Genomic DNA, 13,852 nt, shown 5'->3' with positions numbered 1-13,852 from the left:
ATACTGTTGGTTATTCTGACTTCATATGGGTATCTGGGTTTGTGCTAGTTACTGTGCTGATGATTATGCAATGGTCATACATAACTATTGCAATATAAAACATTGACCACGTAGATGTATTTCCCATATCAATCAAGATTAATTTAGTATTTAATGTTTTGAGTTGAACCGACTATATCGGGGACTGTTGGTTTAGAGCAAGGATGAATTTAAACATTATACAAATATTGCGGGTGCTAGTGAAAGATCCGGAGGTCGGGGATCCGGGGGGCGGGGATCAGGAGGCATGCGCCGCTGCGCGGCAGCTGCCTTCGCTCCTCCCCCGCCAACAGCGGCTGACCATCCACTCCGCACTACATATCCGTTACATTAACTTCCAAACATATCGGGACCAGATTATAAACTGCTCCAGATGGGGCTACCAGCCATCGAGGATAACAACCTGTCTGGGTGAGAATGATACGTCGAAATACAAACATATGGATGTATTTAGATACGATTCATAAATACTTGTACAATGATGAATATGCTTTTATCTAAGCTTCATGTTGTGTTGCGACGTGCAGCTAGCTAGCTAACGGGGCTAGCTCCCCAACAGCTGGCAACTTCTACTTCGAGGTTGTTTTATCTTGTTTTATATTTGCGTTTGATTTGCTTACGGTTGGTGGGTGGAATTCACAAGGTAAACGGCATTTCGGCAAAAGTTGTCGAAATTCACCTCAGCTGAAATAACTATAGAGTTAAAAACTTTCTTTCTGTAGATATGTGGAGATATTTATATATATGTATGTGTAACTTTAACGTAAGATTGATAGAAAGATGGACAGATATATGGATAGTTAAATCGGTGTTAAAATATCATAGGAATGGTAGTTAAGTTGTCATGGACATTCATTGCTGGATTGATGCATATTTTACTTAATTTGGGATTGACGTCATGATTAGTGTTGACTGTTGATAGGGTTAGTCAATGATCTTAGTAAAAGAAGCTCAGAAGAGCCGACGTCTGAAGTGACGTGAGGGGATAGGCGAACAGAAGGAAGCATCATCCTGTTCCTTGAAAAACCGGTTTGAATTCTTTTTTACATTATTGTAGACATTGCATGATGTAGTCTCCCTACATGAAAAACCTCAACAATATGTCCGGACCCTGCGTTTAAAGTACACATGGTAACTTATCTTTTGGTTTCCCCGCACTGTTCTTTAAACTACTAAGCTAATATGTGTAGTGCACCGTGTAGTCTATTTTTCTGGATCAATACGTCTTTATATCCATGTTTTATTAGTATATATTATAATTTATGTCCATGTAATTTTAGTTTATCTCGTTTAGTCCATCATTTAAGCCTTAAATTCATTAGTGTTCCAGCTGTATCTTGTCTTTAAAACGTAAACGACAACTGCAGCATCTGAAACTAAAGTTTGTACTTCCTTGTAAATTGTGACTGTGCAGTAGGGAGTGTGAACTGGTGCTGTAGTTGACTGCAGTAGGGAGTGTGAACTGGTGCTTTAGTTGTATGGTGGCTGCTAGGGTGCAGTGGGTGGTTTTTACGGTGGTCTGGCTAGTTGCTAGGTTATTGTAAGAGGTTGCCCGGGTGTTCTGTGTGGTTGCTACTAGTGGGTTCTGGATGGTTTTTATGGTGTTCTAGGTAGTTGCTAGGATTTTCTGGGTGGCTTTTATTGTGTCCTGTCTCTGGGTGGTTTTTACTAGGTGGTTGTGGTCGCAGGTATAATGCTAGTGCATATGCTGCATTTGCAATATCCCTGTATGTTTCAGGTATACTTCCGCTGTGTCTGTAGCATTCAAAACACTGCTGTATGTCTTTTCATATATAGCAAAGGTTTAATCATTTTTAAACATGTATGAAGTTTCTAGGAGGAGTTACTTAGGGAAGTTCGGGAATAATAATAATAAAACAAATGATGAAAAGAAGTATGATCAATTAACTTTAAATAAGTGTTGATGTGCCCCTTGTCCGATCATGTTACTACGGTTTAACCTGTAGAGCTGCTTTTGAGGGTTTAATATTCAGACCGGTTCCCGTGGTAGTCATTGGTTACAGATCAACGCAAGCTCCTTTTTTGTTCCCTGAGGGGCTTGCTTCAGCAACATGCCGTCTCTCCTCCTGGATAGTTGATGAACTCCAGGTTCGTCCCCTGGGGGAGCAGGGCCAGGGCCTGCAGCCCGGGAGACGCTTAGCAACGCAACCTGCAACCGTCTGGTTTCCATGGTGAAGGGGCTGGCTACATGTTTGCTCAGCAGTTGAGAACTGGCCCGGTCCCTTCACCTCACCATTCACTTTAAATGTTTTGAATGGAACAGACTCCTTAGTGTTGTTATAACTGTGACCTAGAGGCTTGTTTTGAATGTGACATATGCTGTACAATTGTACCTGCGACCTACAGGGATGTTATAACTGCAACAGACTCTGTAAATTTGTCCGTCCATAGTGGAAAAATCGACCAGCAAAGGAACTGTTTATGTACATCTAATGCAACACAAATTATATTTTTATACCTACGGAATGGTTGAAATACATTACTGGCCATTGGCTGGTAGCAGATGTCAATTTTTGACTCTAGCATTTGGACACTGGTTTAATTACTTATAGATGATATAACAATCCACTGTAACTTGGCAGGGAATATAAAGCTCCACATTAACCCATCTGTACTGCTAATGCTTGGGGCGTTGACCTGCTTATCTTGATGACAACCTTTTCATCGATGAAAATCGGGGACACCCAGAGATACTGTATACCTTCTGTTGTGGTTTTGTTTCCTTTCTGCTCTCCCTATGGTTACTTTTAGGAATTTCATCTCTGGGGTCATTTTGTGGCTTGTATCATTACAGTTCTGGCTAGCGTTGTGCAGTGTTTTTATCCTCCTTAAATAACATGGAGTTTTTGTGACTTCAACTGGACGTTGCGTGGGGCATCTACATTAGAGCCCGACCGATTAAGGATTTTTATGGCCGATACAGATACAAATATTTGGTGATTTAATTCAATAGTCCGATATATCGGCCAATATATATTTAAAAAATAAATTCCAGAAACGCATAACAAAACATAAACCAATTTCCCTAACATTGGTTATTTGTAGTTATTTATGAATCCTCACTAAAATAATAAGGTAATGCAGTTTAAAAATAAACTTTATTTTATTGTTTTATTGTCACAACAGAAAAGAACATCAAAATATATTAAAGTTCTGATAAATAAAATGTATAAAAATTCAATCTTAAGATATGAAACAAAAACACAATAACCCCAAAAAAAAAAAAAAAACATTAATCGGCCATTATAAATGCAGATACCGATAGTTTGGAAAATGCCTAATATCGGCTGATAATATCGGCCCGCCGCTAAATCGGTCGGGCTCTAATCTACATATCAGCATATTCATCATGTCATTCATATGACTATTGCCAAAAGAGTAACAACATAATGAGCTGTCCCCCTGGTCCATCCAGTGTATCTGTCCCTGCCAGCAGGATGAAATTGACACCTGCAGTAGTTTAGTATGGCACCCGGCGGTGCCTTCTGCCCTCGGATTAAGCCTCTCCATTTGTTTCCATGGAAAACAGAGAACTGTAACCTGGCCACGCCCAAGAACATACCTGGGAAGCCAGTATAGATGCAGGAAGCCCTTGGGGGTCCAATTTCATTAGCTAGCTGAGTACATCAACCGGCTCAGTACACTAGCTCATGGACAGAGCCCACTAGCTAGCAGAGTGCACTAGCTAGCAGTGCACACAAGCTAATGAAGAGTACACTAGACAGCCGGTACACTAGCTAATGAAGAGTATACTAGATAGCTGGTACACTAGCTAGTTCAGAAGACACAGGCTAGCTGAGTAGCGTAAGCGTCATTACTATACGAGGGTTTGAACCTGAGCAGGACCAGCTGTTTGTGTTTTAAACAAAGTCCCTGTGTTGAGGAAAAACACAGACACACCAACACACAGTCACACATCCACCGTCAGTCAACTTTCAAAAAATAGAGTAAAAACGCCCATCTGCTTGACCATATAGTTCTAGACTTTGAGATTTGTGTTATCATAGAGGTTGTCATTTATAATGAGGCAACAAGCCATTGAGCGGATTGTAGATCTGCAACGAATGCATCGTCAGAGATCACGGTTTGAACTTTGACCTTAAGCCTCAAACAAACTGTCTTTTTCCCTTAGACATAAATCACACAGTCCTCATATTGCATCCATACTAGTAAACTACATTCTCATTCTATAGTTATTATTGCTATCTGTTGTATGTATTGATCATAATCTCGATAGCAGTGCAACAAGCCAATGTTTATTCGCACTGTGGTATGTAGATATAGGTTGCTTTGAATGCAAAATAGTACGCAGTTATATCGCAAAAGTTTCAATTTGGATACCAACTTTCTCCGAAAGACTGATTACTTTTAGTTATCATCAGGGAAACAACCTAAAAAAATGTAAGTCTCCAAAACATGAATGTATTAAAGAATGCTCCATTTGCACACTAGACTCACCTGGCATAATCCCCCCCGTCTGCGTACGTCCATTCGATACACTATTATTATATACAATTTATTATTGAAAAGTGAAACTCCATTGTGATTGAATCCTTTAAATACCTTGATTATTTTGGTGAAAGGAAATTAGCTTGTTTTACAAGGCTGTATGAGATTGAGGGTTCAATGTGCTTTTTCACTGGCACGATATATGGCTGCCGACGAATAGTCAACAAATAATTTATGTTACGATATAGATCAAAGGCAGCTTTTATGGATTTTAGTCTTTTGGTCTCTTAATGCTTGATAACCCCTAATAATATATTTGCAAGTAAGTAACTGGTTACTGTTCACCCTATCACTTAAAGTTGGAAAGGTGGGTGGTACACTACTTGTTGAAATCCACAACAAAATATCTAATGAGCTGTGTCAAATCATTAAGTAAAATCATAAATCTTGTGCATTTGCTTAGAACTCCCCCCTCTCAGAATAGGATCAGTGTTTACAACTTATTGATCTGGGGCCTGGTGTGATGCAACAACACAGACAGAGAGAGAGAGAGAGATATGCTGATGGTACCGGACTTCTTAGCACTTCAGAGAGAGAGAGAGAGAGAGAGAGAGTACTGCAATGAACTAGTTTAATATAATTTAAAATTAAGAAATGCACGGGACAACATGATTTTGATAGTTGTATCTGACAGTCCCAGTCACCTCCTCGTCTACTGCTGTCTTTCAGAGAGAGCTGTGATTGGTCCTGATCCTGTGTCCCGCCTACTGACGTGTCTACCAGCTACTGATTGGCTCATGGTAAACAAACTGGACCCCAAGCCTGTAAGTTAACCAGTTTAAAACACTAAGTTAAACAGTCTGTTAGGTTAACAGTTAAAGAGCCAGCCATTTTAACAATTGTTTAGGCACTTAAGCAATTCTTTTTAAGTTAAAATACTGATCTGTGTGATCACCATCCTAACCATCTCTCCTGGTTTCACTTAAACATCTGTTATCCTTTCAAGCTTGATGTGCGCTCGCCACAACGGCAAACAAGAACTATAAAGTTTCATCTTATGGATTCAACCTGCGTCATGACATTTTAGAAAATCCAAAACAAACCGTGAAGCGCCATATAAGTACTAAACAAACGTTTTATCAGAGGCCAAAGTGCTACTGCAGTTGTTTACGATTGGGGCAGGCGCACCCACGCTACATCCTCTTGGCAGAATCGAGAAGGGTTGTTTGGATAAATCTTTGCAGAGAAATCTGACCGCTTTAACAACTGTTGATTTTCATGGTTTGATCAGCCAGAATGGGTTTGTCCTTTTTTAAATGGTTAAACAGTGTAAAATATGCTGACTGTTTTGTGTTTTGTGTTGAAGGGGGATGAGGTGCCCGATGTGGACCAGCAGAAGCCCCAGTACAGCTAGCATCCAGCAACGCTAGCACCCAGTACAGCTAGCCCCACTAGCACCGCTGGCTCCCAGTTCAACTAGCGCTAGTAGCACATAGCAGCACGAGCATCTAGCACCCATTAAAGCTTGCGCTGCTAGAACACTAGCCTCTCTAGCAATACTAGCATCCAGTACAGCTAGCACCGCTAAAACACACACCTCGCACCGCTCAGAGCTCAATACATGCAGCCATGAACTGAGTGAATCAAATACAAACATTTTGAACTTGTCTTTCATTTCGTGTTTTATTGCTTCAAGGCCTCTGTTGGTTGGGTCACTCTTACTTACAACCTGCCAAAGGTGCCTTTGGGAACCCCCCTCCCGACCACGTCCCCCTTATGTTTGACACCACTGGTCTCCCCCGTGCCGTTGCATGCTGCTAAGACAGCCCGACAAGGCGTCGCCGATCGTGCGCCGCGCGCACACCTCCGCCTGCCTGGGCCACGGCCTCCCGTCGCCGTGAAGACCCCCGGCCTCTGTCGCCATGGTGAGCTTCCAGTCCAAGTGGCGCTACCTGTTCATGTTCCTGGGCGTGCAGCTGGTCGTCATGGCGCTGCTGTCCCGCGAGGGCTACCAGAAACGGGTCACCTACTTCATGCGCATTTTCCGCAAAAGCGACGGGGGCGGCCGTAACCTGTCGGCCAGTGGCAGCGACGTCTACGCCAACCTGACAATCCTGGCTAGGGCCCCGTCCAGCAGTGACGTCATGACCTACTGCCCCCCGACCTCGCCCTTCATACGTAAGTTCACGTTCGGACCTCCTGATCATGTTGTATTATAGCTACCCGGTTCTGTTGTCGTTTTTTAAATTCCTGGTTCTGTTAGTGTTTTATAATCCTGGTTGTTTGTAGTTCATACCTCCTGCTTCGTCTTTGGTGGTTTCAGGTGGGCCAATCCATGTAAGCTTCCCTTCGGGCCTGACTCTGGCGCAGGTTCAGCGGAAGAACCCCCTGGTGGTGAGGGGGGGGCGCTACCGGCCGCCCGGCTGTGAGTCCAGGCACAGCACAGCCATCATCATCCCCCACAGGAACCGGGAACACCACCTCAAGTTCCTCCTCTACTACCTGCACCCCTTCCTCCAGCGACAGCAGCTCAACTATGGGATCTACATCATACACCAGGTGAGACAATCCCCATGACAACAAGTTCACCTGCTGGCTGTAATTTATTGTTTTTAAAAGACTCTGACATCTTGCCGAAAAAATAAAGAATATATAAATAATGAATATATCAACAAGCTAAACACTGATTCCGGGAAAGACCAGAGGAACTGGTGAAAAACAGCCAGGTTTCCAGTTTCCAAGAGGAAGGTAACAGGAGCCTTGGGAGTTTGAATTTCAGACACCTACAATTAACCTACGGACCTCACCTCTACTTGTGTATATATGTTCATGAAGATCGCCCCCACCAAACAACTCAGTGGATCATCCAACAAGACTGTGCTGGCCAGTCGGCGACTCTCCAGTGAAGTACAAAGCTTAGCAAACAAGCTCACACATAGCTGCGAGGGTCAGGTTCCCATTCACGTCCGTCCATGCAGGGAAGGTTAGGATCCGGGTTTGGACTCAAGCCTTTTGGGGGCAGATGAAAGCGAGCGTAAGGTGTAACACAGGAATGTGTGGGAGTGACCGTGTCATGCTTGATTGAATCTACCTCACCCCACCATATTCAAAGAACACACGAGGTAAACAAATGTCCATATTTGCATTGCTGAAATAACGAAGGAGTTATGAATAGAAACCGATACGCATTGAATCCTTACTATTTGTCATAGGTACTAGGGCTGGCTATTGCCAGGTACCTCACAATTCAATTCAATTCGATTCTTTAGGTCTTGATTCGATTTGATTTGATATTGATCCAATTGCTTCAATATCGATTCAATAATACATGCAAAAGACAAAATACCTAAATATTATTTAGAATTAACCCTTTCAAAATGAATTAACCATTTCATTGTGCTTTAACTAGCAAAAAGGGAATACACCATTGTACAGTATTGTTCCTGAGCTAAACTTGCAGCATAAAAGTAATAATCATAACATGGACAAAACGAAAAGGGCATGTACATTTAGGAATACTCTCTTCTAGATTACAATGACTGAGTATGCTTCTTTTTTTATTTCATTTTTATTTCATTTTTATGGAAATAATCGATTTCAAAAAAATTCTGAATCGAAATTGAATCGAGAACAAATGAATTGCATTGATGAATCGATATTTTTACCCAGCCCTACCCAGGTACATTGTTTCCCCCAGCACTGTATGGTTAAGGCAGCCGCCCTAACAACAATAGGGCCCCGCCTTGACTACCAATGTATTGAAAAAAAAAAATAAAAATTGTTATTTTTTAGATATATTTTTAAATTATGGTGCATTAACAAAGTACAAAACTCCCGTTGGGAAAGAAAACATACTTCCATCAGGTACGAAAAATAAAGATAAATAATGCATTGGGCTTTTTGAATGGAATTTAAACGGCGGTGGTTGTATATATTACTGCGAACCCACCCCCCCACCACCACAGTCAGGTGATGAAGGAGATTGTGCAAGGTTGCATTCATTGCAGCATAAAAAGTGTATCTCCATAAAGGTGGTGAAATGCACAGTTTTCAACAACCTAGCGCGTGGGTCCTCTCCCGTTGCCCCGTCCGGTTGGCCAGCAGCCTAGAGCCCACACACAGTTCAGTGAACATGATGAATAAGGGTTAATGACTAAAATAAACATTGGCCTGTTGATAGTTTAGCTACAGTCGTGCTCATAAATTACATCTGAAGTGCTGTAAACGATTAATGCGGCACAGTGAAAATAGTGTCAAATTTTTTTTCCTGCATTATACATTGTGTTAGAATTCTATCTAAACAATGGGTAACTTATTTATTGTTGTTAACCTGACAATTATTTGCACAATGTACTGTATTTACATCTGTTGACATTGGCATTAAGAAATTGTATATAATGCTGGATTTATGAATAATAGTGCATCACATTATATCTTGTGAGTAAAATCTATGACACTCAAAAAAGACCAGATCGATAAGCAGTAATTATCAGTAGTATTACGGTTTAAATCGTACAGTCTTAAAGTTTAATCAGACTTTAGATTAATATCTGAAGTCTTGCGGCGAGCTAAAATCTGGTCTTGACTTTCCTTAGCTTCGTATTTGTTTCATCCAATATTATTGCTGGAGGCAGGGATCTGTAAGGGTGTTATCGGCAACCAAAAACTTGACACTAGTGCACTGTAAAAAAGGGTATTTAAAGGTCTCAAATCAACAAAGGGTTGACTGGCCCCTGTACAAATTCACTTCTGAAAATCGTCATACAAACGGGAAAATAAGTTTTCTTCGAACTCTAGAGGATCTCTATAGGATAAATCTTCCTCCTAGGTAGATTTAACTCTGCCTAGTGTGAGTGCGGCCTTACAGTCCTTGTTGCCGGCCCAGGCTCTGTGCCGTCTCCCCCAAGGAGTTCTGCTGTATATATAGGATTCTTTATAGGCAAAGGCTTAAATATATTTTTGCATCTGACTGGGAGTTCTCTGACCTCAGGAGTGACAATAGTTTGTTTAATGCTTGTTTTAATGCTTATTAGATCTATAAACAGCCCTAAATTACATCCTTTAAACAAAAACACAAATGTTCCTTGTCAGAGGCTTTAAAAAGGATGAAGCCAGTCTATTCTCATTATTATTATTATTATTATTATTATTTTTGTTGCTATGGGGATTAATTGATAGATAGATATGACAGATAGACTATACATTTAGTTTTATATATATATACTCTATTAAACTCTACTTACCTGCTGTGTTCATGTCAGGGTCAACAACATATTGAGCTTTTGTGATCGGTTGTCCAAAACGGGTACTGGAGCGATTGGTAAGGGGGAGCAGAAGGGATTGGTGGTGGGTCGTGGGTAAGGAGCTGATTGGTTTGGGGCCTAGTTAATGAGCTGATTGGCTTTTTCCTCCTAGGCCGGGAACTACACGTTTAATCGAGCCAAGCTAATGAACGTGGGCTTCCGGGAGGCGATGCGGGAGGAAAACTGGGACTGCCTGTTTTTCCACGATGTGGACCTGATCCCAGAAGACGACCGCAACACATACATTTGTGACGCCAACCCAAAGCACGCAGCCATCGCCATGGACAAGTTTGGCTACAAGTCAGTTCCTGTTCTCCTTCAGTGTTTTTGGGCACTTTATCTGTTCATCTACTCTACCTCTACAGAGCAGTGGGATGTTGTATTTTATTATAGCGGCAATGCCACTTATTTTGTTGGCATATCAATGAATGGAGACGATATGTTTTTGAATAATGTGTCCAAGAAGTAAAGGATTGAGAATGAATGGATGATGGTCGGTGCTACAGGTCGCTATAGCTTCAGGCAAGTGATGGAGGGTTTGTTTGGTTTGGTCTGCTTGAAGCAGTTGGGAACTGCAGACTGGTCAGCGAGAGATTGAATATAGAGGTGAATACCTGGTCGGACCAACCTCTGAGGACACGGCCTGTAATACCACCTGGCCCAGGCACATTCCATGGGTTAACTCCTCTTTAAAAGCTCTCCTCATCTCGTAAGCCCTCTCATCAATCCTCAGGCTAGCCTCACAGTAAGAAAGGTGTTACTCACCTTAAACCGTGCGTAGAAGTTGTTGAGATATTCAGAAAGGCGGCGGGCTGGGCATGATATTGTACGGCAATTTTAGACTACCAGGTAACTTTAATCAAAGATCCTTGCTGGATGGGCAGCCTGCCCCTATATGGCTGGCTTCTTTTTGCGGAATTGAGTCGGTCCAGATCAATTGGGGTAGTTTCCCTGTTAGTCAAGCATTTTTTCCATACAGCACAAAAATGAATACAGTGGGGATGTGTGGTTCTTTAAAAAAGTTTTAGACCCCGTTTCCCCTTGTGTCGTGTGGATCTAAAATGTTAGATATTTGTCCCATCCAGGCTTCCTTACAATTTGTACTTTGGAGGCGTGTCTGCTCTGACTCCGCTGCACTACCTCAAGATGAACGGCTTCCCCAACAACTACTGGGGTTGGGGGGGCGAGGACGATGACATCGGAGTCAGGTACCCTAGTCCTCCATACTGCCCACAACTCCTTCTGGATTGCGACCATAGTTGGAAGAACACCTGGTCTGACTGATGTCCCTCGGGTGTTTTTCAGGGTTTCTCTCGGTGGGATGCACATCACACGTCCGTCTGTGAGAGTCGGCCGCTACAAGATGATCAAACACAAGCTGGACAAAGGCAACGACATCAATCCAAAACGGTGAGGTCAAAACCCTGCTCAGTGAGGATTTTTTCTGGTTAAAGGCCTGGATTCAAGCATCACGAGATGATCCCGCAAGATGTTTATCACAAAATGTTTCAGAAGGTCCATTCAATTAGACATCCTGAGTTTCTCCTGAGTTTCCGCAAAGAAGTCTGACATTGTTCACTCCATGGCCCATCGTTTACACTTGCTTCACAACATATCGATTGGAAGAAATGTCCTGACTGTGTTTATGGCTCTCCCACCCCACAAACCCAACCTCCCAGCACAAGTACCTGAGGGAACCCCTTGTTGTTGTCAAATGTTTTCTTAGGAGAGGTTTAGTATAAGGGTAACCTAGTAAGTTGGGCTAAGGAGAGGTTTAGTATGAGCGTAAACCCAGCTAGGTGTGGTAAAGAGCAGAGGTTTAGTCTGAGGGTAACCTAGCTAGGTGGGGTAAGGAGAGGTTTAGTATGAGGGTAACCTAGCTAGGTGGGGTAAGGAGAGGTTTAGTATGAGGGTAACCTAGCTAGGTGGGGTAAGGAGAGGTTTAGTATGAGGGTAATTAGCTAGGTGGGGTAAGGAGAGGTTTAGTATAAGGGGAACCTAGCTAGGTGGGGTAAAGAGCAGAGGTTTAGTATGAGGGTAACCTAGCTAGGTGGGGTAAAGAGCAGAGGTTTAGTATGAGGGTAACCTAACAGGTTGGGGTAAGGAGAGGTTAAGTAAGAAGGTAACCTAGCTAGGTGCTAATGTTTCCTGGTGTCTCCAGATTCAACATGCTGGCCAAGACCCGCCAGTCCTGGAAGCTGGACGGGATGAACACTGCAGAGTATGAGATCGTATCGCGCCAGTACCTGCCCCTCTACACCAACATCACGGTGGACATAGGCACAGAGGAAGGCCTCCACAAAACCCCAGCAGCTGCCAAGCCAGAACCCGTCGATCCAGCCAAACCCAACCAGGAGCAAGGGAAGAGCTAGTGGCAGTTGCAGTTGACTGGAAGGTTACTTCTTCTTAATGCAGGGTTACCAACCCACTGGAACCCACGTGCCCGTAGAGACACTTTGTTAATGCTGCACAGGAAGAGACACACACAGTGACGGATCTTAAAGACACTCCGGACTGCGGGTTGGAGTACAGTTAAACCATGGACTCTATGAGTTACTACTAGAACATGTAAACGTATGTAATGTACAGCGCCGACCGCTGGCTAACCCTCACGCTGCCTTAAAGTCCATGGATGAATGGTTCCATTTTTAATGAAAACAGATTTTAGTTTTTTATTTCATCTTATTTTTCGGTGCCGGCCTGGTGTGAGCAGTTGGTAGCATACGGACAGCTGCTTCCTGGTAATAGCGGGGTTTATTATCGTCTTATAGGGCTCTTATAAAGGAGCTGTGAATAAGAAATAGAGGTAATATTACTGCTTCCAAAGAGATAAAATGATTCAAAACACGCCTTTTCTGTCAGCCCACGCCCTCATAGGAGGCCTGTAGGCTCCAGCCCTTTTAGTTCAGTCTAGTTTTCTACTGTATTTGATTGTACGCCTGTGTAGTTGTATATCTTTGCCTTGTTAAGCAGCAAGTCCCAGAGACGGCCGCCGTCCCTGGCTACAGATTTGTTGTCCAATCAAAATGAGTCAATCACTGACTTCTATATGCCTTGATTATGTGTATATTTTTGTAAATGTAATTCTTGAGTGCTGGCAACTTTTAACCACTTTGCTTCTCCAGTAGAGATTCTATCCTATATGTGGAAATCAAAAGCGTTGGCCATCACGTTGTGAGACCTGTGGGCTGACGCAGCCTTCAGCACTGGTGGCTCCTAACGTATCCAGAAGCTCTTCCAGACACGTACCTCGGTCCGCCCCTTGTTTCTTTAGTCAAATCCTTGTTCAGATCACCCGCAAACATTGTTCCCACCTCTTTAACAACAGCAGTTCCAAAATGCGTGTTCCAAAATTGAATCATAGACTAGGGGACAGAACCGGGCCTCGGCCACCAGAACCCCTTTGTCCCAGACAACAGAACCCTTTCCCTCCCCCGACACCAGACACCCTTCCCCCCCGACAACAGAACCCCTCCCCCCCCCAAGACCCCAGAACCCCTTCCCACGAAAGGCATCAGAAGCCCTTCAGACACCAGAACCCCTTCCCACCCAGACACCAGAACCCCTTCCCACCCAGACACTGGAACCCCTTCCCACCCTGACACCGGAACCCCTTCCCACCCAGACACTGGAACCCCTTCCCCCCTGACACCAGAACCCCTTTCCCCCCAAAGCCAGTACCCCTCCCCCCCAGATGCTACAACCCCAGACACCAGTACCTGTATTCCAGAAACCGGGACCGACCAGTTGAGGGGTGGGTAGGAGCAAACCAAAGAGCTCTAGTGTGGGTGCTGTGTGAGTGGGGTGGGGAGGTGTGTGGTTTATGCTCTATCGATTTGAGACTGTGTCCTGCCAAATGGGATGCTTGAAGGACAATTTTATTCAGACAAGATATCTTCTTCACAATAAAACTCCTTATTCTAATGCTTTTTGTGGTCATTATTGTTTCATTGAGAATTGTTGGGCTTAAATCCGATGATGACTCTATCTCTGTCAAGTGTTTTCCTAGTACTTTTAGTTGTTTTGTTGACTATGCAATG

General features: G+C 43.3%; 1 protein-coding gene across 2 annotated transcripts; it reads left to right on the top strand.

The window, feature by feature from the left end:
• Positions 1 to 329: 329 nt before the first annotated feature.
• On the top strand, positions 330 to 13,718 carry LOC307088525 (beta-1,4-galactosyltransferase 3). Of its 2 annotated transcripts, none has more exons than XM_079754452.1 (8): positions 330 to 450; positions 5,239 to 5,333; positions 5,876 to 6,687; positions 6,833 to 7,068; positions 9,925 to 10,112; positions 10,898 to 11,020; positions 11,118 to 11,222; positions 11,974 to 13,718. In XM_079754452.1, the coding sequence occupies exons 3-8, from the start codon at positions 6,432 to 6,434 to the stop codon at positions 12,182 to 12,184; spliced, it is 1,119 nt and encodes a 372-aa protein (XP_079610578.1). In that variant the 5' UTR covers positions 330 to 450; positions 5,239 to 5,333; positions 5,876 to 6,431; the 3' UTR covers positions 12,185 to 13,718. The 2 variants fall into 2 exon arrangements, with proteins under 2 accessions (XP_079610578.1, XP_079610579.1); XM_079754453.1 differs by lacking the exon at positions 330 to 450 and adding an exon at positions 1,039 to 1,170.
• The last annotated feature ends 134 nt before the right edge of the window (positions 13,719 to 13,852 follow it).

This window comes from Pollachius pollachius (assembly GCF_949987615.1).
Source record: "Pollachius pollachius genome assembly, chromosome: 1".
Classification (NCBI taxonomy): Eukaryota; Metazoa; Chordata; class Actinopteri; order Gadiformes; family Gadidae; genus Pollachius; species Pollachius pollachius.
Note: the sequence above shows the minus strand (reverse complement) of the source record. Positions and strands in the feature narration are given on the sequence as shown.